The following is a 27,847-nucleotide window of genomic DNA, read 5'->3' as shown; positions in this document are numbered from 1 at the left end:
TAAATGTCATGTGTGTCATATTGTGATCAATAAGTGGACTATGTATTTTTAAGAAGTGCACTTAAACGCTTTAAAATGATGAGTTATTTCTTTTTATAAAAACAAACATACAGAACAGTGTAGATTGGTATTTCATTAGTTTTCCGTTTTTGTTGTTATCAAAATAGCTTAGGTCATATAAAGACATTCTCCCTTGTGTGTGGCCCAAATCAGGAAAAAATGTAATTATAACAAAAACAAATGATGAAAACAAGTAAGGAATATAGTTACGACCAATTTCTGCATGACGCATTGTAGAGATACAAAAAGTGTTATTTAGGAACAAGATGCGTTTTCACTTCATATTCAATATTTTATCAGCCTAAATAATGAAGACTCAATTAGTAAATATTTTTATTAAAACTACCTACAGTAATCTACTAAGTATATATGTATAAACATGAACAAAACCATTAGTTTTCGAATGATGTTTTGTACAAAAAATAACAACACAAACGCTCAAACCGTATGTTCTTTCATTCATCTTCGTATGGCATAAAGTAATGTTTGGTCTATTAAACTATCAGAAAACATATTTTGATTTGATCATGCAAAAATTGTGTAAGAATTAATTACATATCAAGAGATCCGCAACATCTTTCTTTTTTCAGAAGATTATTTTGAAAGAACCAATTGCATTCTTTAGAATGCAGCAACAATGCAATCGAAATTTGTCTTTATTATCTTGCGGAAAATGAAATCTGAAAGTAATTATTTCTCTTTTTCTGAGCAACAACGTTTAACATCAATAGCTCATAGCGAATTGCATTCGATCTTAATTCGAAATCTGAAGTCATGATTTGTATTGCACGACAAAATGCGACACATAAAAATTTCTGTGAAATTAATGCTCGCTTTTAGAACGACTGGGACCTGTGGAGAAAACATTATGAATGTGGAATGTGTCGGTATGATTGAGCTGGAACATGACAAACAAACAACCGTGTCACGCCGATTGTCACACAGGGACACAGTTGATGCAGAACTTTGATCTGATACAAGGCATTAAATGACGCTTTCTTTTAGGGATAGTTTAGCTGAAACTAACTACCCATTAAATAGTGTCTTCTTAACACGGCTTAATGTCGACAAATTCAGCGCGATCATTTTTTTGTGATTTTTCCCCTCTTTTTAATGTTAAGTATAGTTAGTATTATTTTGATAAACAACCTATAAAACAGTGAAAAGGTGAGCACGTGTGAGATATGGAAATCTGGAACGTTCATGTTCCTTGTAAATGTAGAAATGATCTCACATCTTATGATGATATCTCGCTGAAACATGCTAACTGTCATACTGCACAATACACCAATAGGAATACCCAGTCTTACATCTGTATTTATAGATAACAACAAAAATATCACATCCATACAACATCATCTTTCAGCATTCATTATTAATCAAATTTGCTGAGAAATTATATGTTTTGAAGAATTTACGCATAATACATTAAAACTGCATTCTGTTGTTTTGACTCAAAGATTTAAATGAACACGAGACATAACTATGTCACCAACAATTTAAAATAATGCTCCGACTCTGAATTCAAAAAATGAAACTGTATTTCAATCTCTTTTTTTAAATGGCTGTGTTTCTTGTCCTTTAGATGTATTTTGTAACGCTGTCATACCTATAAATCGAACACGACGAAATGCAATTCTGGAAGTCTATTTTCAGCAAACTAAGATTAAACAGTTTTTACAATCATGTTCTCTAGTATTTTAATTAAGCCTGTGTTGTTTGAGCTTCGTCTTTAACGCTCAGAACTGTTTGTACTCGACAGTTGAATGCATCATACGGGTAATTGGATAATTTTTAACGTTTGCTGGGAGTTAACCCAAGGGATGTCGACCTTTTAGCTTGCCAATCCCAACCATGCATGTTCAATCGAAAGTTGTAAGTCTGCAGCAAAACACCGCCTGCAGTACCTTGTTTTGTAACGAGAAAATAATACCTAGTCATGAATTCACCCTTCGATACTATTCTAACGTTAATTGGACAAAATTGGTTTTTTTTAATTGAGAACCATAAGTTTTGTTTTCGTATGTATTTTATTTAGTCATCATATCTTCATTATTTTGAGATGGTAATCATTATTCTGATTAATTGCAACACAGAGGTAACGAGTTGCCTTCCTTTCGATCGTTTTGTTGATGTTCGTCGCGTTCCTTTGAAGTAACCGTGAACAAAATACAAGTATTGGTTTGCCTGTGGGTTTGTTTGAAAGCCCTTCCCGCTCATTCTGATTGGTCGTCCTGGAGCCATATTTTGTTTGTTGGTTGGTTTGATTAAATTAATGTTCAATTAACAGCCAAGGTCATGTATGGACGGCCTCCCATATATACGGTGTGTTACGTGTGGGATGAGCGAGGTGTGTGTTTCGGGAGACTGTGGTATATCCGTGTTGTATCGTCCTGTAATAGAGATTTTACAGTACTAACTCACTGAAGCATGCCACCGAAAACAACACGCAAGCACAATTAACCGGTCACATTCAAATACTCAAAAAATGCTAAATTGATTTAAAATAAATTTCAGCTCATTACCATGTTTGTTTCGATTATTTGATACTATTTTCAGCATTGAATACGACTGTAACTTGTTTATATCATCAAATAATATTATGGATTGAACTGCTAATTAAGTCAAGTACAACATATAACAATAACATGAAGACCGTATATATGAATAAAGACCACCTGCATAGCATAGCGACTGTCATAAATAGAGTTAATTTTCTAAAACATTCGAGGATCAAATTCGGGAAAAATCGTGGCGGAAAAGTCTCAGCGTCTGATTCATATACCGACACTGGTTCAAAGATATCCATAATTGATTGATGAATAAGATGAATCATGGATATGCATTATTTCGTTTTAAATATTCATAAATGAATTATTGATATCTATAAATGTAATTGAAATATGATCGGTATATATACAATATCATCCATAATTGGAGTGTTTGTTACCACTTTAGCATACAAAGTTCATTTATTTACTACTAAGCCGTTACGTAAATGTATACTGCCGGCAGAGCAGCGGTCCCATCTACAACAATAACCTGTCAAGTTTGCTGAGCTATTAATATTTCTATTATAACAAGTAGACTATAGGTGGTAATGAACTTTAATCACCAGATTTACTTGGTGTTAAAACTACATGTATATGTTTAATTCTGTGTTTACCACAATAGTATGTAGCAACTGAAAGTCCCAGTCCTATATTCAGCTTAAGAAGTGAATGACTAATCTCTCAAAGCGCACTGAATTTGTAATTTAAATGGGAGTGACTTTCAGTTGTCGACAGAATGTCGGAGACAGGTTGAAGTTTACCTGTGACCTCATAAAAGGAACGCTATGATTGGTGTTGCACGCAACAAAAGTCCATGCTAAAGGATAAAAATCACAAATCACAATACTTATATATTTAAAAATAGTAAATCAAAACTGAAATACACTGGAAAGTCAAAATTATTTACGCTGTTCTAACTTGCATATTGTATCTGTCGAGTCAATACAATGGTTAGGGCCTCACTGGTACGGTTATCCTTATAGTCTCTGGCTTATCTATCTCAACACTCTATGGGGTTTTTTATGAAAGACATTACGCTGTTCTGATAAAGACGAATATCTTCAATAATTCTTTGTTTTATTACGAATATTTTGACATAGTCTAGACTATAGACGGTAATGATGCACGGTAAAAGGATTTTTGACTCACTAGCACCAACAATATATACTTGTTTATGTTGTGTTAGCTTAAAGTCCTACATATTTGTGTTGGCACTAGCAGCTATAGAGAGTTGTCTGTGGTTTACATCATTTATGATCAGAGGTGAATCTCAATATTTGTTTTCATATTTCCTTGTCTAAACACCTATTATCTAGATGGTTAGTTGGGCATTCCTTGGTAACATACCAACAGCGTTGGGAGGATTGTGATTTGCTTCTGTCATTTTAGTAAATGAGTCTTAGAATTTAGTCTCCTGAGACCAGAATGAAGCATCTGTACGTCATCGATGGGACTTATCATATAGCAAAGAACATAAATATGATGAAGGATTAAAATGCCGTCCTTAATTTCTAACTAAAGACTGATGTTCAGTAGGGCTACGATATTAAAATGGTTCATTGTAAACTTTCCTAGTCTTTAACCAACGAACACAATTTTGAATACCGTGAAGCAAGTCATATGAGATATGAGATATGAATTTTAACAAAGTGAAATGCGACCAACGAAATCAAGAATCAAAACCACATTTCTGAGATCGTTGATACGAATGGCTATAAGAATAATGACAAGCAGATTTACATAATATTTTTATAATGGTTTTCGGAGATTTGTACTGATTTAGTTTTCGACGATTGGTATCGATGAAATGTTAAAGAACAGGAACTGATAGTTGTATCGAGAGTACACGGTTAGTATCTTACAATGCAGAGTTTATTGTGGTGCGAGACTTAGGAAAGCCAATATGACAGGATGCTTTTTCCGTGTCGAGCACCAAAATAAAAACTTGTATTGTAAGATACGAACCGTGTAGTCTGTTTATCCTGCAACCAGTATGACAGTCAAACCGAAATCAAAATACCAAATATTTACTTAGTTTCGCTTCTTTAATGCGGAGCAAAAGATTCATTCACTAAATTGAATGACTCCTTTTTACTACCATGGGAAATATATAGGCGCATTAGGTAATAGTACCAGTAATTCTTTTCAGTGCGTAATATGAAAATACTCAAAAACAATAACTACACATCAACGAATTACTTTACAATACATATTTTTGATATGATCTAAGAATAAGACGACAACGTCATTAGAGATTTGTGATATCGTAAAAATGACGTTTTTATGATGAATGTGACGTCACGTGTTAGCGGGACTGAATGATTTTTCATTCAATGTATTTCGGGGTCAACTTAGAAAATGTTCCGTCAGACGTGGAACAAATTCACGTGATCGTATTGACGGATAAAGCATTTCGTATTGACGGAAAAAGCACAAGCTCATCCGTCAGTTGTTATCTGTCAGTAGTATGTGGTTCAGTTGCAGAATAAATAACGGTATGTGACTATTATATCATTATTTCTATCGAAGGACTTTAAATTCTTACTTTTGTTATTTTTGTTCCCATTTATCTTATTTGTACATAGTTAGAAACACTTAGTTAGTTCCTACCTTAACGAATGCGGTAAAACATCATACGATGCAGTGTTGAAAAATTAAATGATTGAAAATGTATATGTAAAGTTTATGCTGTCACCATAGCAACAATATAATAAAGGATTGCAACACTTGTCAATTTTCAGAAATCTCCTTAAGCAGGTTTTTACTACAGTGTTTTTCAGCATTTTTAATCAAGTGTTCGATGTCTGATCATCCTCTTATTGTGTTTATACACGTTTTAGTACTTGACATGCGTTATCAAACAGGAAATTAGATCATTCAAACTCTTGTTGACAATTCACTCTCGGGACTGAGGCTGTTTTGTCTGCATCTCCTTTGAACTAAATTTTCAATCGGAAACAACATAATTATCGACCGTGTCTGGGTCTATACTATAATGACTGTATGTAGTCATGTTGCTTAAACTCGTTGTTATCTTTCGTTGTTTATTATCGTATGAAAGGCATTTTTGACAGATATTTCAACAAAACGCGCATTAACAGTTTTCCATCACAATACTTCCAATCGCAATAAGATATTTGTTGTTTTTGTGTAGCATACGGTTGAGTCAACCTAGGGACTAACTGGATAACAGCCAATCCAGATTATGCGAGGATTTTTTTTAGAACGACATCATGTTTTAATCTGGTGTTCATGATATATTTCAAACATCTACACGTTCAGAACATTGATTTATTGAATTAAAGATATGTATCTTTGTATATAAACCACTGCCTCGATATCATATCATGTAATATTTGTATCCCTACGCATCAGAATAACATTAATACAGAAAAGAAATCAAATTCCGTTGTACCCATTGAAGACACGCCGAAATGAAAATATTTTGAAATATTGCAAAACCCTTAATATTTTTTTATATAAATGACATTAATGATATTAGTAAAACAATATTATTTGCATTCGATTTGATTGGGTTATTATCTATTTACCTATTCATGTATGCTGTCGTGTAGACGACTACCCTTCCTTTCGTAGGATAGAATGTCTGTCAGTCCGTCTAAAGAACCAGATGACTTATCATTTATTCCAAATAAATGAAATTGACCATTATTAAGATCACAGGGTTCAAACAAACTAAAATCTCTTATCGACGTTTTGGCTTTATTTTACAAAATACCTGGTCAATATCTGAAATGGGTGAAGTCAACAAACATCTACGTGGTGAACAGACAAACGATTTTTTACGGGGGACTCCGGTATATATCTGTGCTGTCCTCTCATAAAATGGAAACGTGTTTCTATCTATATAAATGTTGAATCACTGGTACATGTTATATATCATACAAGTGTAACAATCATGTAAAGATTATATATCAATCTGTCGGGCCTAATCCATACTAAGGTGCGTTTTTGATGACGTCTTACACTGTTATGTTAGAAGAGGACAAGTTTTCCTAATTCTTGGCTTTATTACTCTCCATTTGACACCACCTAGACACGTCAACCGTTCTTAACATCTCTGGACAATTCCAACTTTCTCAATTTACAGACACAAGTTTGATTCGTAGTGTTTTTGATCTGCTAAGAGAGGATCGGGCTGTCACAAATAACTCGATCATATAGGGTTTACGTCAAAACAAGTGAATCCCATACTTGTCTTTCTCAAAATATCTTTAGCGATCTCGTTCTAAGACGAGACTCTGTAAGAATCTCTGTCCCAAGCTTTCGTCGTCTAAGCCTTGTCAGATGGCTCATTATATGGTCATTTTCTTATTTCCTTTGCCTATTAACGTATCAACACCATATAGACACCTAGGACAGCTTCCCTTCATCGATAAATTACCCATTCCATCTATGTGGATCAGAATCTGCAGTTGATAATGACTGAATTGTAGACAACACGCGGAGTCCTAAATAAAATAAAGGCTAAAGTCCATTTAAGCAGCAGTTAAATTGTGCGCTCTTCACATAGAATGTAAAGCGGTTATCTGCTGCTACATTGCACGTGGTCATTAAGGCGTTTGAATATACTTTCATTAGGTATTAAATATTAAGGAGTAGTTTTTGCTCAGAAGACGTGGAGACGCTGCCATTCGGCATACAAAGTTACTGGAAGGACTGTACAGTTCGATGATAGGCAATACACAAGCGTTTTACTGATTCATTGCTCATCTGAACACCCTGAAGTCTAACATACACTGCAGTCCCACAAATTACATGCGCATTTACGACAAACACTCCATTGCATACAGGGAAATTGTTTTCCTCTGATTAATGTATCCTAGCCAAGGCACATAATAGACCAAATAGAGGAGTTTTTTGCTCCTTCCAACCGTTGAGCATAAAGAGGATCGGGCAACAGGTCCCGACACCATAAAACTTTCTCAGACAGATTTTTTACTCAAGTATATGATTTTCCATAAGCTTGAGTAACAATTTTGTCTGAGAAAGTTTTATGGTGCCGGGCCCTGGTCCGCTTGTTTGTATAGTGTAACAGGTTTGATGTGCTGTTCATTATAAACTGGATCAGAGTGTTGGCAGCACTCAACACTGATATACCGCATTCTCCCAAAACATATAGACATTAAAAAACACAACTTATTACATACAGACATACAGGGGAGGTCGTCCTCAAATGAACTTAGCCCATCAACCAACAAACCTATAACATATCGATCCATAGCTTATATTCCATAATTTTTTTTTTCGAGAGTCATATGAGAGCCCTTGTCCGGCATTATTTGACTGAAGTATGTTAACGGTACTCCTGAAGCCTTGTACATACAATTGTTATATTAGGGAAAAACTATCGATTTAAAAGATGTAAGCAAATTACGAGAATGGAGAGTCAGAATTGGTCTTGTATCGCGTTATCAAACTTTGTACCAAAAATTACAACGTTTGTACTTTATTACTTTAGTGCCATGATTGTGTCGTTGCTATGATTCTTATAGTTCATAGACTGGTACTTATGGAATACTGGTGATACAATGTCTTGCCCTTAACATTAATGATAAGTAAGGAACATGCGATTACATATATAATTCTTAAGACGTCTTAATTATTTTATACACAAATGATCGTATTAGGAGTTCCCGTGCTATAATCGCGGATTTTTCTGGTACAATGCATATCTACTGTATTTTATAACAAATTATCATTCTATTCTTCACCCTACAGATTGACCTTTCCGATATAATAGAGGGCTGGTACCTTCAGACTATAGATATCTACTCCGGATGTGACGATTTCCAGACAACAAAATGTCGGCGCAGCCGGATATACGTCACAAACCACTCGACCTACAACCATTATTTTGACTGTTCGCCAAAATGGTGGCTGTGTTTTAGTCCATGTTGGCTGATGATAGCTCCCTGTTACATCGTAAGTATATTGTATAATTATTTCTTATTGTCATGCTATAAAATCTTTCACATTTACGTCTAACTTGGACTATCCGGTTTTTTTTTTAAATAACTAAAGAATATTTGCAAACTTCATTTCATCATTATGTGTTCAAAGTGTTTGAATTTTGGTATATTGAAATATATCTATTTTGTGCATTTTCTTTAAACGAATTAGCTGTTTTTGTCATTCCATCTCAGCCTTAGACAATAATGAGAGATTTGATGCGTGAATGATTATTTTTTTTATATTATCCGAAAAATATAAATATGTATGTTTAGGGTTACATTGGCAAAAAATATAGGGTCGGTAGGTCGGGAGTATATTTTTTTAGTGTCTTTCACTCTAAAATAATGGCCGGAAGCGAAGTCTGAGATCGAAATCCTGACTTTTTATATTTCATCGTAGAAAAGTGGAAACAAAAGGATCGGGGTATAAAAATTAGGGTCGGTCGGGAAACCTTCACAGACATATTTTTTTTTTTCTTAAGTAAAATAACAAATATTCAAATTAATAGTCATGCTAATTCACATACATATTTAGAGGTATGAATATTTATATGGCAATTAAAAGAAGTATAATGATAATGTCCGTAACACATATATACCAACACTGACATATAGCTGTCAATCACAAAAACACGAGTCCCATGATAATTACAATTCTCATAACAGTAAAGAGTTCGACTCACTTTTGTGCTTGCAATACACATTGTGCGATTAAGTGAAACAGAAATCAGTATTAAAGCTAAGATCTATGCGTTGCCTACATCAATGATGTTGGAAATAATCATATCCACATACGTTAAATATATACATAGTGTTGCTACATAGGTCTTGTTATATAGAGAGTTAATGAGTCGTTTCTTCATGTTACTCACGGCACGCACCATTGTCATTGCTGACAAAAGAACGAGTTGGGCTTGAAATGTTTGTGTTGAAAATGGACCTTGCAAACGTAATCGAAGCACAGTTTCGTGTGCTATAAGCTTTCATCGCTGGGGTCATTTTCAAAGAATCACAAATATTTCCAGTGTTGTTGGTATTATTGGAGCTTGAGGAGTGTGTGATCGGCTCGTGGCGCCGTCTGGTGCTATAATTGAGTATGATACAGTTCCGTTGTTGCTGTTTCCGCCCTTAAGTCTTCTTTCATGCAAAGCCAGCCGGTGTAATTTGGTCTCTGTACACATTTAACACTCGTAGTATGGTTACCTTGGTGCGTCAAAAAGGGGCGATACACAGATCAGAATTTCTATTAGGATTCAGCCATCTGTTCTATGAATTCACCTTGCTTACCCAATGTTCGCCGCTGATTTTATATTGAATTATTGTGTGTGGAAAGTTGACTAGCAAGAGTTTGATTCTGTTCTGAGAAATATAAAAAAATCCGGACATTAATGCTAACTAAATATAGGGCCCGCCAGACATGCTTTTCCGCTTGATTTTGTTTTCTCTTTTTGAGACTATTCCTCATATTACCGTATTCCCAACATTGGAAAGCATTTGCAGGCGATATCACACAATCTTACACCTCACCGATAAACACATTATGCTTTATCATGAATGAAATATATAAGGTGATCTCGTACATTTTCTTAAAGTGTTTATCACTGCATTCGTCTGCCTTCCCCCGTATAGCATTTTTTGTTTACAAGCAATTTGTGTATACACCATATATATAGGAGCCATGCAGTCAAAATGCTTTATTTTAAATCCCATCGCTAAATCGAAATCCTTTATTCTTAAGATACTCGACACGAATTGATGTATGACACCCTGACGCTGATCTTACGGTTTCGACTTCAGCTTTGTTCTGCGCAATATTTTACCCTATATATGTATAGTCCAATATGTCCATTGACCATCTCTATTAATAGGCGACCCTCAGCACTAAGCGACAATTTCAATCCCCCAAGCGTTTTTCCTCTTTATCTTAAATCTTCAAAACGACCAGTTCTTTTAAGCGACCAGCGACCACATTTAACTTCCCGGTGGATGCCAAAATCTGCATTCGGCGACCAAAAAAATTCCAATATGACCCCTATTTCGGCGTTTTGTTATATACAAACGTAATAATTGAATGATTTCCTAATGTACACACTGATCTCTAATTTGTTCCACGGAATTTGCTGCGGATTGTGAATGAGATAAATAAAGACAAAGTAATTTATCATCTTTTGCTTAAAATTAATCGCGTTTCCTCCAATAGTACAAGTAATGAAAATGATAAGTGGTAGCTCTAATAACCACAGCCGCTTACGAAAAGGACATTTTTTGAATTTTATAATATTTTGATTTATTCTAGAAGTTAGGGCACCTATAAAATTATTGTGAAAGACATCAATATCAAAACTTTGGTGACCGGTCATCTCAATTCTGATCAGTATGAGTTATTCTATTAAGAGACCAGTTTTAAGTGCGACTTTTCAATTTCCCTTGGATGGTCTCTTAATACAGATTTGACTCTATATGCAAAAGCAACCGATTTCTTATCGCGTTGGTTGATGCAATATCCGAAGCTTGGACACCAAGTACATGTTCTGTGACATATATTGAGCACACAGCAGCGACATTGCATGCCGACGACATCTACATCGTCATCAATACAAAGGACGCCGTGACCAAGACACAGCGAAAACAATCAATTGGTTGTAGAGTTAAAACAGATCAGTTTGATGATGGCGTATCTTTATTGGACCTTAGGCGGTAATAATTCAACACTGTCCTTTCATATAGGTATATACATCAAAATCTAGACTCCCCTTCGGGAGTAGAAACAGGACAGTGTGTCTCTAGAAATCAAGCTATAACAGAGTGTTGTTTTCGAAGCACGTTATATTCTGTACAACACTAAACAGCCTATTAAATCCTAAAAATATCCGATAGTTAACGTATTTTATCCATGTGTGATATTTGACAACAGTTTTTATTATTAAAGACCAATTTATAAATTTCCATTCCTGATTTTTCCAGTCATTTTGGTTAAATACATTATTATAATTTCGAATTCTGAAGTAGACAGGTTGTACATTGCCTTGTATTATATGTAGTAATTTGGAGGGTGTGGACTTTTTTGTTGAACGTTCAGCTACTTTTTTCTGTCATTCAAAATTTACCTGATTTACCCGACTTTTATGACAGCTAACAGTTATTTCCTGTCAGTTCGGTTGGCCTTGTAACACACTAATACCGCATTAAACACTTACCTAGACTGAATTTCCCTGTTTACACAAAACGGTTACTGAAACGGACACCACACCACGCGTTTGAACTTTCTGCTTTCATGCTTTAATGCCTCTCTGCCCCGATCTATTTGGATAGAATACCGGTCCGATGTTTTAAATTAAACATTAGTTAAAATAAAAATTCACTAAGACTAAGAGTAAAAGTCAATGTTACGTGCACTATTTCAGCTTTAATAGTGTGTTTCTTCAATATGTGTCATCTTTCTAATATCATCTGTACTTTGGATGTCCCTAACGACACATCAGTGATTATAATGGGTAGTCTCAGAAGTCCCGTTAGCTCTGTCTGCACTTGGTGACGCGCGCGTAATGATCATTTTTTTTCTTTTCTTGTATTTGGCTCTCAGATCCAACGACAAAATGGTGATTCTGTCAGCTTGCCACTATATTTGTTGCCACGTAAAATCCAATTTGTATTCGTTGTCTATTTTCCGAGAACTAGGATTTTGTTATATACATAAAAAATGACATTATTCCGAACTTTCCCATTATATGATGAGAACGACTGGTTTATAATTTGACCGAGTGGAATGTGTTATCCGGTATATGTTTAAATCAGCAGCTTACTAGTGATCTATATCTGTAAAACGGGAAAAGGTAATTCCGATATCTTACGAAGCCACCACATAATATCCCATTACATTAAAGCACACCTAATATTACAAGCAAGGGATATCCTGTTATTTTTTCATGATTTAGAAGAATGATGAAAAGAAATCATGTTGTAAACATGCAGAGACAGGACTAAATCGAAGTCAAGATGAGCGATTATGATTCGGAATATTTTGATAAAAATCAAATAGATATTAAACATCGCTAGGTGGGTCCCACTTAGTCAAACAAGCCGAAGTTAGCCGACATTGTAACGTCGTTGCCGAGAACGTCATGTGACTACCGTAACTACGTAACGTCTGTCCGAACTCTTCCGAAAACGGGTCATGACCTTTCCGACTTCCGTTCGGCAATAATCGTAACTTCTATGGTGATCAGTTTAAAATGAAAGCATGTTTACAAGTATCGACTTTCAACAACTGCTGTACCAAAGTTATTAAAAACCATTATAAACATTCTTTAATATATGTTAATTTCAACTACATCTACAAATACTAACAATATCGGAGTCGAATTTAAATTGAATTTTTGTTGATAGTTACGTATAATTGGCTTTAATGCCCTTGGCTGTTAAGAGGTTTTTAAGTATAGCCGCCATGCATCCAAATCCTAAAATGAAATTTGGTCAGAAATTCTTTCAAACCACAAAATATTTGAAATGAAGTTTTTCCTGCTATCATCTTGTGTTAACAAAGAAGAATGAGTACTTTTTTCCTGGAAATATCAGAACGTTGTCTGTTACATAATCCTTGTATAAATAAATTGTCTCTGCTCTCTCCCCTTCTTATGTCGACATTTCTTCCCCTGATCCTACCGGCAATTTAAATATCTCGGGGTTCTTTGTACTTTCCTGTTCTATCAATGGTGTCTGAACGTAACCGTGTTCCGACATATAATTTCACATTGCTAAACCCTGGCTAGTGTCCTTACACCCTATAATCTCGCCAGGATGTAGCGACAAGTGTATATTAGGTGGACTGCCGTGATATTTAAGACGTTCAATACAGTGTTTTTGCTAAAGAGTAATCCTATGGAGTTCTGAACCAGACTAGGATGAAGGAATCACTAATGCTTATAGACCATTAGAAGATAAATTGACACACAATTCAGACAGGTTTACTGGTTGTAATATTTTAATGTATATCTTTTAATTGGGGTATTTTTTTATTTTTGTAGGGTAGTCTGATCTTCCAGGGATCTGTTTTATCAATATTCCTTAACTTTAAGTTATTCATTTACTTCAAATTCTCTATTGGAATGCGTTACAGTTGTTAAGGAAAAAAACTCAGATTAAAGATATTTCCTTTACTACTGTGATGCTTCCCTATAGAAAAATATAAGGAATGTTGAGTTTAGTAATATGAATATACCTAAGGGCAGGAATGTTGACAATCGTGATTCTGATCTTCAATGTCTTAAAAAATGTTATATTTGCTTCTGTGACATCACCTTGGTCTCAAATAAAGTTCTAGGTAAAAATCAAAAAGTGTGCTTCATTAATTTTGTCTGAATATTTAGATAAATGTATTTGTATTTTTTATCCGTAAATATGAATGCAAACATAACATGCTGCTAAAATGATAATTACGTCCCCAAAACGAAATTAGGGAAACGGAATGGTTTTTCTCGGTTTCTTATAATTTCATTTGTGACTTTGCAAATTAATTTACAGAAAAATGAATGAAGGCATTCAACAAAATCACAGCAAGAGTACTGAAGACACAGAATGAAGCATTAGATATGATGATATGTGCCTGTCTCGTTTGTATCCTGTCTATACAATCCAGCAATAAGTATACTCTAACTTAGCGTCTGGAGTATATCAGTGTCATCTGGACGCCATTAACAAATCCAATTCAGTCGTTAATGCAGAATGAAAGTTACTTTGGATGACAAAAAGGGAGGGCTGTCTCCATAGTTAGCCGAGTAGAATATCTATGATAGCTGATACAAACTGGTTATTCTAGCTCGATGGTGCACTCCGTCTGTCCATTACGTACAAACTGATAAGGATTTACAATATTACAGTAAATTTGATCACTTCTGGTTCAATTACAAGCTTATATGCTGTCCTGACATATTCGCCTAGGCTCTTGTCAGCTACATGCCATGGATTCTTTAGAGATTTGTCGTATCCAATGAGTTAGGCTAATTGGTGATTGCATAAGCGCTGATCGTTTCCTATATCAAATCAACCGAAATGTCCATCAGGTCGTGCTCCTATACGTGCAATGTACGATATGATATCACTCTCCAGTTATGTTTACTTTTTACCCTAACTGCCCTTTACAACATGTGTGTTGAAGAAACCTGTGAAGCGGTATTTTGGAAAAATCGACGTGGTTTAGTCATGAAAGCAAAAAACGCGCTACAATGAGTATCTCACTATAACTCTCATAACACAATTATTTGTTTTTGTGGGGAATGTAAATCAAATCATGTTATATGTTTGGTAGGTCGGGGAAATTTATAATAGGCTGTGATATGTGAATTAAGGTTAACAGCAGTAACAAGGAGACATGATAGAATGACATTTTTTGTAAATGGAAACAGTAATTAGGTTTCAATTCTGTGGTGTTGTTCGAAGATGATATACAAATCACAGACTATCCTCAGATCTTTTTGTTTCCGTTTCAGGGATATCGCCAACTAACATGCAAGGATATACAAGTAAAGCTCAATGCCAAGGTGTACCCCGTCAGGTGCCTCCGGCGGACAAGCAGTGCTTCCGGTAGGTTAAAACGCAGCCATGAATCTGTTTCCTTGTGGCAGCTTCTGATTCGGCAAAGTTGCATATGAACATTCGTTAATTGATTGAAGAAAACATCGAAAAATCACATAAGACCAAATACGATTATTTTACAAAAACTCGACAAAGACATCCTTGTCGAATTTATAGAAAATAATATTTTTTGATGAAGCTTTTAAAGCAAAAGTGTCCGAAAACACTCGGTCTACTTTGATACAGTTAAGTGCCTTTCCTTATACGCCCACCTAAACTAGTTTTATTATTTTGTCTGCCAAACCTAAATCAAGCAGGCTAATTACAACGTGTGGCCTAGCTTAGACAAAAGGCGTAAATAGTCGATAAAAAGCTGAGTAATAACAACTGGTTCGCAGGAACAGACCGCAAACACCAATTTAGAAGACACGTGGAATCACATAATGTCTAGTTAGCGAATTCAATCCCGGGAGGAAAGAGAAAATCAGAGAAGACAAAATGAAGCTAAAAAATATAGAGATTCAAAGTAAATATTCATATAAAGATGCATCTTTAGCTATGTGCAACATGCTTCACACTATGTTTGCAGGAACGATTGAATTTACCATGCTTATTATAATGCCTCTTTGATGTAAAATTGCATAGCTGTTGCCATGTACATAATTGTTCAGTAAACCATAGACAATGAAATACCTCGGTAGCGCTCGTCGTATCGACTAAGAGTCACATTCGCCTGAAAGGATCATGTCAGTAGCATCGAACATCCCTGACACGCTATGTTTTTAATCCGTGATCAAGAATAAAATCAGTAGATTACGGAATTAATGCACGACACTAATGAAAGCATATGGGAGGATTTTATAGTTAATTACCACGGATAGGACTAGATTAAGATATTTCGTATCTTGTGATGGTTTTTATGGCGCCTTCAGCTCTTTAGTCTCATTAAAATACATGCAGCGTTATCTTGATTGAAGATGGCATTAGCAGCAGTTACGTCGGTTTTACGGGATTATTTTTTTCAAATATGTGTAGAAAAGAGCCTTTTCACTGCTACACCATATCCACGCGGCACCGATTGCATAGTATGTTATCAACAGTTCATTGGATTCTTTTCACAATAAAACTGAGTTGTTAATTTGATAAGGTGTTTCGATGTGTGTTGTTCATTACTTCAATTCATTCCTCGTGATCTTTAACGTCGTAACGCTATTAACCTAACTATAACATAAGAGGATGGTCAAACAAATATACGAAAACTATAGCTATTTTAAGATAATGAATAAGTTTTGAATAAAGGACGATTGTTAATTGATGGGGACTCAACATTTTCCGCATAACTGTAAATTATTTTCACGAGCTAGACATTTTCGCGTTATTCTGCAAATTCAAATTTTTTTCGGAGATCTGTATAAAAATGTGTGTAAAGATGGAAAGAACGAAGACGCAAAATATTGTTTACACAAAAATACAAGGGTTTTCAGTATAACGTGTGCTCAGCTGGTGTAGCGGTTACGCCGCTTGCCTTTCACCCAATCAAATCAAACGAAGTATTGAATCGTAAGGTAGAGCATCATAGTGAGAGTCGAATTACATGTCTAATTTTAATAAAATTGCCTAGCCGGCCGGGGTTCGATCCCCGGCACGGACGTGAAAGGTCAGGGGTCAGCTTCTCGATCACATTTCTCCGTGCACTACTTTTCCCTCCCACTCAAAGGCTCCTCGCGCGCTTTTATCAGGACCAACGGAGGTGATTAGTGTAAGGTGTATAACTTGTTTCGCAATCAATGTAAAATTATATCTTAATATCTCTATAATTATAATTAAGTTTGTATTTATATTTATTAACGTGTTTTACACAGGGCAGGAACGATAATCTCATCAATTAATGGATCACATCACGAATTAATGTCATTTCAACAAATGTCCAACAGCTACATTCAAGATAAGAATTTAACGATAGTGGTAAACTCACTACATTCTGTATCTGTACATTTAGTGCTTGAAAATAGTGCTTTTTGTTTCCGTAGTATGAAGTTAACAAAGTGAAACTCTCCTGATCATACAGGTACACGGAATATTTGCTAGCAGAGTGATGTCGAAAATCCTACTTTGAAGATAGTTGTCTATCGCTGACACCAACCAAAAGAGTAATGTCAAAACCGTTTATCCCACAGCCGCGGTTTCTTTGAGGCATTTGCCCGGCCAAATGAGAAATAAGTTTCTGATAACATGTAGTCTTTGATATTTTTATTCAAACTAGCTGAGGGAAACATTTACCTTAAATCAAGACAGATGCCATCACTGTATAACGGATGTTTTTAAACATCGATATCTTAGTTATTTGTCTTTTTTATTTATTTTTTTCAGAAGATACTAAATCAAAAACATCCACAATCGTTAACTACAAAATGGAGGATGATATTGCAACAACTTCCTCTTTAAAGGGTTCCTTCCGGCCGGATGAACTGACATCTTACGGAGCTGTATGATATTCTTTTCAAGGACAATGCAGAATAATTCATTTCGTCCATATACATTTTTGTATTATCGGTGCAGTCGTTTCATGTATTGACATTATTTATATGTAGCCATTACATATATCAAAACTTTTTTCTTTAATGTTATTACCAAATACATTGGTATTGATGTTGCAGTACGTGATTGTATTGCTTAGCGTTGAGATATGTAGTCATAATATGAAACTGCCAGTGTGAAATGAAGATACTCAATGTTTACCAAATTACGAGGATGATGAGACAATATCTAACAAGAAATGGCTGTTATATGACATTGTTATTGCATGTTCCTAACAATTACGGTATATTACTTTAAGTGAAAGATTGACATTTTTGTCATTACAACATTTTATAACTGCCATGGGTGATGTTTGACGAAACGCATTCACGTAATACGTACTCATACCACCAATTGAAATCATAAATATAGTAAGTTGTTAAATGACATGGTAAAACAAAACGTTTTGAAGATCATATGAAATCTAATAATACATGATGTGTTTAGGTTCTTGGTAAAGGGATATTAATATAAGAACTGTATGATCTATATTTTCAAACACAAACTGTTATTGTGAGGATTTTTCTGTATATCCAAAGACCGTATTTATGAACTGCTATTTCAAAGAAACAGGTAAAACATTCCTTACACATCAAATTAATACTGTTGATGTCAATTTAATCAGATATTGTTTTCACCTGTTTATTCACAATTTATTTTCAATGTTTATATGTCGAATAAAAATGACCAATTTGGATGCAAACGGTGAAAGTTATCTACAGATGGGTTATTATAACAGCAACCCTATCTTCATACATGTACTTTGTGTTATATTTTAACTTTGTCATCGGTAAACTATAAAATAACTTTCACGGTTAAAAGTATATTGTATTATATATACCTTAATGCTATATCTGTGTTTTGTCTGAGTCAAAAACGGATATTAACTACATCAATCGTAAAAGGAATATCGCTGAAAAAATGTATGCATATGTTCAGCTTGTAAGTATCCGATTTTGGTGTATGCATTGTTCAATGATAAATATACATGTTGAAATACAGAGCTACCATGTCAAGCTGAAATGAGTAGTGTTATTTTCTATAATGATATAATATTTGGGTAAATTGTATACTTTGAAAACATCAATTATCTCAAACGTTATTTGTTCTTCTAGTACAATTTCAATAGCGTCTCCATAGAGGATTGCCGGACTAGCTGGAGAAAAAAACCCATGCTGTATGCTCCATCCAACTGTGCAATATGGGGCTTATCAAGAAATGGAAGGATACAAGTAATGTTTCGAGACACATTAACCACATTGCCTTCACGGCTTAGAATCATAGAAAATAGTTATTCTTCAATTTATTTGTGGCACCAGTTGTGATCATAAACAAGCAAATAACAACCTCTTTCAATTGCACAAGTGATTTAACTATTTGGAATTAGCTATTAGCGTCTCTAGATTTTTTTTCCATTTAAAAAGCTACTCTTTCCTCAATACGTGTAACTCGAACAAGTAAAACGAACAACTCGAAGGAATCATGTTTAATTGTGTACTATGATAACGTTTTACACCTACACTACAACTGTAACCATTTAACAATGACACCAAAATGATGCTTTCGGTGACAATTTAAAAAAAATCTGTTTATTTGCCTCGCATTTTTCACTTTAAAAGCCATTTTTGCGGTTTTGCTGTTGTCTAATATTGATGTGAAACCACTTAAAAAATCAATACAAGAGCATTGATATCCAATCAAAAAAGGAAAAGGAAAATATTGCATTAGTTAAGCATTAAACCTTACATCGATTTTAATGAAATGGAGGCACTCTTAGTACTGTTTTAGTAAATATACGCAAATCCAAAAGGCTAAATCGTATTTTTTTAACATTTTCATTTAATGTTTTTTTTTAAATGACATAAAAGACGTTTGAAACTACTATCGAATATTTTACTTCCATTTTCTACTCATTGTACTGGTATAAAGCATAAGGTTATTTTTGCATAGATTGAAAGAATTGAACGTAGACTATTAGGTCGTCATACACGAATAACGTTTTCGCGGAACTTTTTAAAAACCATACAGTCATTGTTTAAGATATCACCAATAGCTAAAATGATCGTCTTTTATTTATGTTGCACTTTACGTTCACACTGTAGGATCATCTTCTTCGTGTTGAGATAAAACAAACTTTGAAATGGTGTGCAGATCCTCTCTGTAATATCGGACATGAATGGTGAGAAAATGATGGCCATTATTTGCATTACTTTTACTATAATTTTGTAATTTATCAAAATTGCGTGCCATCCAATGGCTTTCATCTTTAAGTGAATTAAAGAAAACAAACGCGGCAAGATTTAATTTGTATATTTTATTTTATAGCCATTTTTGTCTTGGTAGAGTTGTCTCCCCCTTTCTCTGGTTGCAGACATAACCACCGACACTGATGTTATGAGAAAGATATGACATGACATGAAGTATGCAATCAGTAACTTGAGTTATTTCCCTTTATCAAAATCCACTTTAATGTCTTCGCACATTTTCAACAATTTTTAATGGATTTGATAAAGGAATAAAACTCGGGTTTGCTATTAAATTTAACGTATCAATTATATAAAGCATAAAATACATGCTTTTAGCTAAATTACATTTGTGCCAAAAATCAATGAAACAATTGTATTTTCAATCTTCTATATAAATCAATATAATTGTAAGCATTGTACTTGGTACGGATGCGGTTTGGCGGACAATGACAAGAAAACAATACACATGATCTGTATGTTGAAAGATTCATTGTCAAGATATTTCATTCGAATTGGTTACGTAATTCACTGAGACATGCAAAATAAGATAATTTTCGAAATAAAAAGATATATTAAGTTTTTAGAGATTGTTTAGATGGCAAAGTTTTTTGTAATAATGCGCGATGTTCCGGCAAAAAATTCGATAAAATGGATAGATATCTTCTTATTCTGTACCACTTATCGTTTCACATTCGAACGTTTTGAAATCTTTCAACATACATGATCTTTTAAACAATCGGAGTGTCTTAGCGCGCAAAATTTTCAATTAATACAAATTAATACATTTCGGTAAACATTTGTTTCGTATGCTTTGTTAATTTTCGCTCATAATAACACGAAAGTATTTTATTTTTGCATCATATTAAAGGATTTACATATCTTGAAGATCTTGAAATGAATTATAAAATGTTAATCATATGTTTAAAAAAACACTGGTTCATTAGAAAACCATTACAGAATATGTTTTAGGAGTTCCATAAGGAAAAACAGCACTTTAGGTTATCATAATGTCATTTTCCACTTTTGGATTTCGACACACATTCACTTGTGAAAATACATAGTCATTTGCACACTTAATGACTGACGTAGTTCTCACAAACTGATGACGTACCATATCAGACCAGGATCCAGGTGTTCAAACAATGAATAGATTATTTAGAGACTATAGCAAATTATTCTTTATGTAATTTTATTCAAAGAAACAATAATCGATATGGAAAAAATATGGAAGTATCGTCAATACGAGCCAGACAAAAATAATTAAAAAAACATTTAATCCTTAAGTATCAAAGCTCAAAAAGGTTGAACAATTGGATTCCGGTCCCAAAAGCGAATACCACAAAACCGGAATATATTTCATAATGAGAAACAAATCACTAGACATTTTGGCATAATTAACTAAGAATACGACACCTATATTCTAAATCTGTATCGTTTAAATATACAAATGTACCAATCACAACCAACATCTCTTAAACAAATAAAGATATCTCAAGAGAAATCAAGTAAATCGTCAAAGACCTCCAAATTGGCAGGAGGATAATCACTATTTCAATTTGGAGAAATCATTATTTTTATATAATGATACACACCAATTTTGTAATTTAATTATAACTTATATACTTTACACAATTTTTCATAACAAATGTTAAATAAAATCACAAATTAATATTGCATCATCAGAGTTTATATTTATGTATGAAGATGATGATAAATGATTGATAAAATCAATAAAAACAAAGTATATTACATTCGGTAAGATACAAACACGCATATAATAATTAAAATCGAATTAAACCAGTTCCAATCTAATCCTGTAGGGTGAATATTTATGAAAAACCATCTGTCGATATTTCTGGTTAGTTAGAAGAATGAGTACTCATTTTAGATATTAAAAAACAGTAACATGTAATAATAACTTAAGAAAAAGCCAATATTGCACATATCCATATTTTTAAAACGTTGTGATAAGTCTAATATGATTTATGTGTAAACGTTTTGTCATATTTCGACAATCTCGTTACATGAAATTTTGAAGTAATATCAGCAATTCTTTGCATGAACAATGCCATTAAAACAACGATACAAATATCGTCCCCTGAAGATTTGATTGTTTTTCTGAATATGGTGGGCTCTACCTGTATGTGTTGGTCTCCAAGAGGTTGACACACATTGGAAACATTCTTGTTATCTTCTTTACCTGTAAAACTATGACATCTAATTGCTGTAAAACATACAGTATTTAGTTAATTTGCTGTAAAGCAAAGAAACTTTGATTCTTATTCAATATGCCTTGTACTGAGCATTTCCATAAGCTTAAAGATGCTCCAACGCTGACAAATGGTATTTTTTCACTATCAAAAACAGGGGCAAACGATTTAGTATTTTTCTTCAGTTACAAAAGTTACTTACTTTACACGATTACAACCATTGAACATTTTGAGCTTCTAATTTTACATTAAGTTGAAAATATGAAAAATAATTAATTGCATCCCGAAAAAATTCTGTGTCACTATATCCTATATGGAATGAAACACTGATTGCGTATGCACCACAGGCAAAATTAATTATTTTATTATATTTTTTTGTGTTAATTATACATATATAAACACGATTAAACACCAATTATTGTTCAAATGATGAATGCCATTTATGCTCTGTCGGAGGTGGAGCATCTTTAAAATATGTGTCATCAACTAATAATATGAAATAATCAGGAGTAAAGTTAATATATAATTATATATTATGAAGCCATAACATTAGTGTACTTTCATCATAAACCGCTGCTTCGATTTTCGTGATTTATTTAGAGTACATTCACTGATTTTTGTATCTCCTTAACGTAATTAATAACATAGGTTACAGAAATTTCGATATTACGATGTCTGATATATTTGCCCCGAAGAAAATTTCATTTATTTCATATGTAAAATCATGCGATTTACAGAAAAAAAAAAAACACGAAAATCGCATGAAAATAGCCTATCCAAAATTATTCAATAAAAAAGACAGGTAAATAGGTGCTTATTACAAAACAGTGTTTTACCTTATATATATCTGAATGATAACATAACAAAGTATGAAAAATGATGGTTTGTTTTGATGCAATGACATTATGGTCAAGATACCGATAATAGAATGATTTTATGAAATATTACGATATAAATGCTACCAATGGACCGTTAACATTAAACAACTGGATTTTTGTTTTGAATATTTGATGTGAACAAATGATGGGCGATATTACACTCTGATTACAATAATGATTAATGATCCATGACATGGAGGCCACTTTTGAAATAGGTGAATGTATTTCTTAATCAACAATCAAAACATTGCATATGGTTCCCATCTGTTGTCGTACATCACAGCTAAGGCAGTCTTTAAAATGTTTATATTCCGCCAAAATCAAATGTGTAAAAAGGTGAAAATTCTCCGCCAAAACAAAAGTATCGTGCCACATCTAATTCAGTTGTGTTGAAATCATAAGGCTCAAGTTATTCAACATATACATGTAAAGCAACTGGTGTTCTGTCATTCAATATTTTTACATCCCGATGTAATCGTTATGTTGTTGTAAAATCCCGATAACAAACATTAAAGTTAAAAGAAAAAAAAAAGTTACATTTAATGCATTTACGTGATAAAGATATCTACCTATTTTCACCACTACCTCATGGGTCAACTCAGTACTTGTTTGGTCGTGTATATGTCGTCTATAAACACCGGGCACGACCTTTGTGTGTATGTGGGCAATATTAATGCTTCTCTTATTTGATTCTTAGATATATTACAAAATATCATTCTATAATAAGATACGGATAAGTAAAAATTTGACGATATCGAGAACAACATCAACATTTTGTATTTGGCCATCATATGCATCATTGAGCCTCACATTGGTTCGGAGCATTCTAAACATTCTTAAAAATCGAGAAATTTTAAATTGAGAATATTTTCATAAATTATGGAATGTCTGAAGTAACAATGAGTTATAGTTCCCTTAAATAGCTGTCTTTTGATACATTCATGCATAAGTTTTCATTTATATTGTATTGTTTTATCTATTATATTTTTCATATTTTCTTCTTTGTATTTATAAATAACTGATAAACATTTGATTAGGGATAAAGTGATCAGTAAAAATATAAAATTGTACAAAAATTCAATGAGTAAATAATACACTAAGATCTTCTACAAGTAATTACACGTGTATTAACATTCAACAGGAAAGATAGCATACGACTTCACCAACATCCTTAACCTAACATACAAAAAACGCTCATTTTTTTTATTCCTTATAAAGCTAGTATGTGAAGCGTATCGAGTTCAGACATTAATATTCGCCTCACTTACATGTCGATATCACGTAATAAGAACTACACAAATTGCAGTAACCATATTTCCCATTTCCTCGTAACATCTCACAGCAAATCTTATGCCCTCTCCCGATTTCTATTCGAGTTTGTAAACTGATATAAATTTTAAATAATTTATAATATGAAATGGCTGAGGGAGAAAAAAGACAATCCAAGAAATAAGTTTTGTGATTTTAAAAACGTACATAGAGTTTATGATTAATTGATTAAGTTTGATATGTAGATTGAAAGCTCTATCAAATGCCAACATCGGGTGGATAAAGATAATAAATTGTTATAATAATTTACACTATTTAGAAAGCGGTTTTTCAAAATGATTTTTAAGTGTTATATAGTGAATTTATTACGAGAAAATAAAATCATCAATTACAAAATATCACTAACATCTGGATAGATAATGTAGCTTGGGAAAAGGACCTACCACAACAAAGCAAATACGAGCTGAATCAACAAATACTATTAAGTTTAAAAGATAGCAACAATAACAATATTGCTAAAGCCGTTGATGTAATACCTCGCCTAACACGTCATTGTATTGGTTCACAAAGTCAGTACAAGAACATGAAGCACAACCCAGCAAACCAGGACTTGGCTACTTAAAGTGTTGGAGATGACGTCAAAAAATCGCCAATTATAAAATGTATATTTATACTGTAAACATATTTATTTTGGCTTGTGTCAACTTTACCGCAAAAAGAGGGTAAATAAGTTTCCACAAAGCTTCATTCGCGCAGTAACAACTTTTGATTTTGATTATATTTAGATCGAATAGAGAAAATAAAAAAACCTTTTAATTAAATCTAAAGTTCTCTCGCGTGAAAATCTCTAATTTGTAATAGAAATGAAGCCAAAATTATTTTACAATTACAGTGTAGATATACACTCTAGCAACATTCAATTCTGATTACATCAAACAACATCATTAATTATTATTGTTTTGTAGAATATTTTCATATCATAATAAATAACGCGAGTACTGTACATGCGCACACACAATCTAAATTAAATATCATTACACAGTACGTGATGATAATAGCTAATAATGGAAAAGTTGCTAACAGGCAAAATATCTACAATGCTGGTCATCAACTACAATTAAATATCTAACAACAACATTATTTGGCGAGTTTCAATATGTTTAATTATCTGGCGCGTTTTAATATATATTTTGAAAAGTGGTATTTGTTATATACATATAATAGAACAAGTTAGACATGTTTTCATCAACCGTAATCAAAGGACGTACAAAATTGTATTCCTAATATATTTTATCGTGTCATTTCCTATCTGACCTAGTAGTAATGTCTGTTCTTATTTTTATATACTTGTGATCAAAACTATTCCATTATTGCTTTAAGCAAAAATTTGATCTGCGCGTCTTCTGCGCTGTAATGGCTAAAGGTGGAAAGTTAAAATGTGCCACGAAATTTTAGACAAAGGGAGATAACTTTCACTTTAACATAAAGTACGTATAGCTATGAACATGTATAGAAAACAAACAAAATAGAAGACATGGCAATCTCATATAAAGGGAGAAAACATTTTGCTATTAGCTTTAATTCTTTAATTCTTATGATTAATGAAACTTAATTGAATACAAAAGAAAATACTGTACTTAATTAAAGCAAATGTAATTCGTGATATTTTCTCTGGATTCCAGACTTTCCTTTAAATATGTTAATCGGATATCTTATTTAAATCAAACCACCAAAAATTAACAGTCGAGTATCTGAAGTTTTCTTAATACTGGCAGTGGATATTCTGACTAGTATCGAACTATATAAACACATAAATACTTTAGATTTGTATTATTGTTGTAAAATAAATAACAAAAGTATAAACATCGTCAACATAAATTACGTTTGAATCGTTTTCTCTAATGAATACACCGAGAAAAATAGTATCTTTCCACACTTGAACGACGAAATAATGGATGTTACACGTATAGCATAAGTTATATTGCACAAAATGCCCCTAATATCGCCAGAACATATATTAGCTTTTCAGACATAATTCCCTCCATTGTAATGCAGTAATTCTTTTCATACATACTTATAACATATGTAACATGTATGACAATAAATGAAGGCATATTTATTATTTATTTTAAAAAGCAAGTAATAAATATGTCTTCATTATGAGAGGCGAAAGAACACATTGTAAAATATTTTAGATTTATAAGCATGGTTTCATGTGTCATAACTGTTTCTTAAGCTGTTTTTACAAACTAAAAGCAAATATCATGAACGCAACACATAGAGGACGTGGTGTACCAAATGTTGATATATTCTCCTTTGGAATTCCAATGTCAACTAGGACATAACTCCATTGAGTCAGTTGAAGAAATAGATCATTTTTTCTGAAAAAAGCACGGTACTGGCGTTTCATGGTATGTTCAGAGTTATGTATTTAGGTTGACAGATTTCGAACTGATGACAATTTTTTTGTCATTAGAATTTCGTTTAGAGAAATAATGAGTTTAATTCTTTGTCCATTTTTCCTACACAAATATTGTTGAAAATCTTGCAGGATATAGATCATCCGAGGTGAACTATCCTACTGTAGTTTTATGTCATATAATGACTCCTTTTTCAATGTCTCATTGCACTTTTCTGTAGATTCATATAAATGATTATATCTTTCAGTTTATTATTGTACAAATAGGTTATAAGGACGAGCACACTCACGCACCTGTTAAGCGTAACGATAGATTTTGTTAGTTTCACAATCGATGAGGACGTAATACATTGATGAAGATGATACTGCAACAAGGTATGAATTCGTATAAAGACAACAACCATTTGTGTCGATTTCCACTTCGTACTTAATCAATGTTTAAATATGAAAATCACAACAAGGAATGATTCTGTTTCTATTGCACTTTTCATGATCCCGGAATGTAAAAGCAATGGTGTTGTAGATTACATAAGCGACCTCACCAATCTATGGTTCATCTTTGTATATTACATAAGCGACCACCAGTCTATGGTTCACGCTCGCTAAGGACACACACATCCAGATGCATTGGCTCCAGTGTAAATACCAAAAGTAGACCATTGCAAATGGTAGATATGTTGTAGTAACATTTTCGCCGTATTGAACACCAAAAGCCCATAAAGCAGATTATCTTTCCTGATTTCTCAGCCAATATAACTGCAGACGAACTTTCTTGTTTATTTACGAAAATGGAAGCATGTGCGTTTAAAACTTCGGAGCGCGACCAAAAATCTTCATCAATAACTCCCTTGCATGCAATAGGAGCGTTTCTTTATATCATTTCGTTTCCAGCTCACACAGTTGTGACGTCAGCCGTGTAACCTTTGACCTTCTGTTATACAATAGTAAAGTCCTCGGTGTATCCTTTGTCACCTTTTTTCTTCCGTTGAGCAGAGCTGCTATCGGCGATCTCGTCATCGTCAGGAACTGGTCGGTAATACCTGGAATGGCGTAAAATGAGGTTAAAATGTATTTACCAAAAGATTTAAATT

General features: G+C 33.4%; 2 protein-coding genes across 3 annotated transcripts in view; one reads left to right on the top strand and one right to left on the bottom strand.

Moving 5' to 3' along the window:
• LOC138319893 (uncharacterized) overlaps positions 1–18,749 on the top strand; it is a 53,691-nt gene extending 34,942 nt beyond the window's left edge. For both annotated transcript variants that reach the window (XM_069263011.1, XM_069263012.1), the window contains exons 5-7: positions 8,355–8,558; positions 15,073–15,166; positions 17,528–18,749. In XM_069263011.1, the coding sequence (XP_069119112.1) occupies positions 8,355–8,558; positions 15,073–15,166; positions 17,528–17,649 (420 nt within the window). In that variant the 3' untranslated portion in view covers positions 17,650–18,749. The remainder of the gene's footprint in view (positions 1–8,354; positions 8,559–15,072; positions 15,167–17,527) is intronic.
• Positions 18,750–20,029: 1,280 nt separating this feature from the next.
• The window catches only part of LOC138317478 (cell adhesion molecule DSCAM-like), an 86,127-nt gene continuing 78,309 nt past the window's right edge, over positions 20,030–27,847 (bottom strand). The window contains exon 39 of the mRNA XM_069259166.1: positions 20,030–27,796. Coding sequence (XP_069115267.1) covers positions 27,691–27,796 — 106 coding nt within the window. The 3' untranslated portion in view covers positions 20,030–27,690. The remainder of the gene's footprint in view (positions 27,797–27,847) is intronic.

The sequence above is a fragment of the Argopecten irradians genome, chromosome 3 (genome assembly GCF_041381155.1).
Source record: "Argopecten irradians isolate NY chromosome 3, Ai_NY, whole genome shotgun sequence".
Lineage (NCBI taxonomy): Eukaryota > Metazoa > Mollusca > Bivalvia > Pectinida > Pectinidae > Argopecten > Argopecten irradians.
The sequence above is the reverse complement of the archived record's forward strand: the minus strand, read 5'-3'. Positions and strand labels throughout refer to the sequence as shown.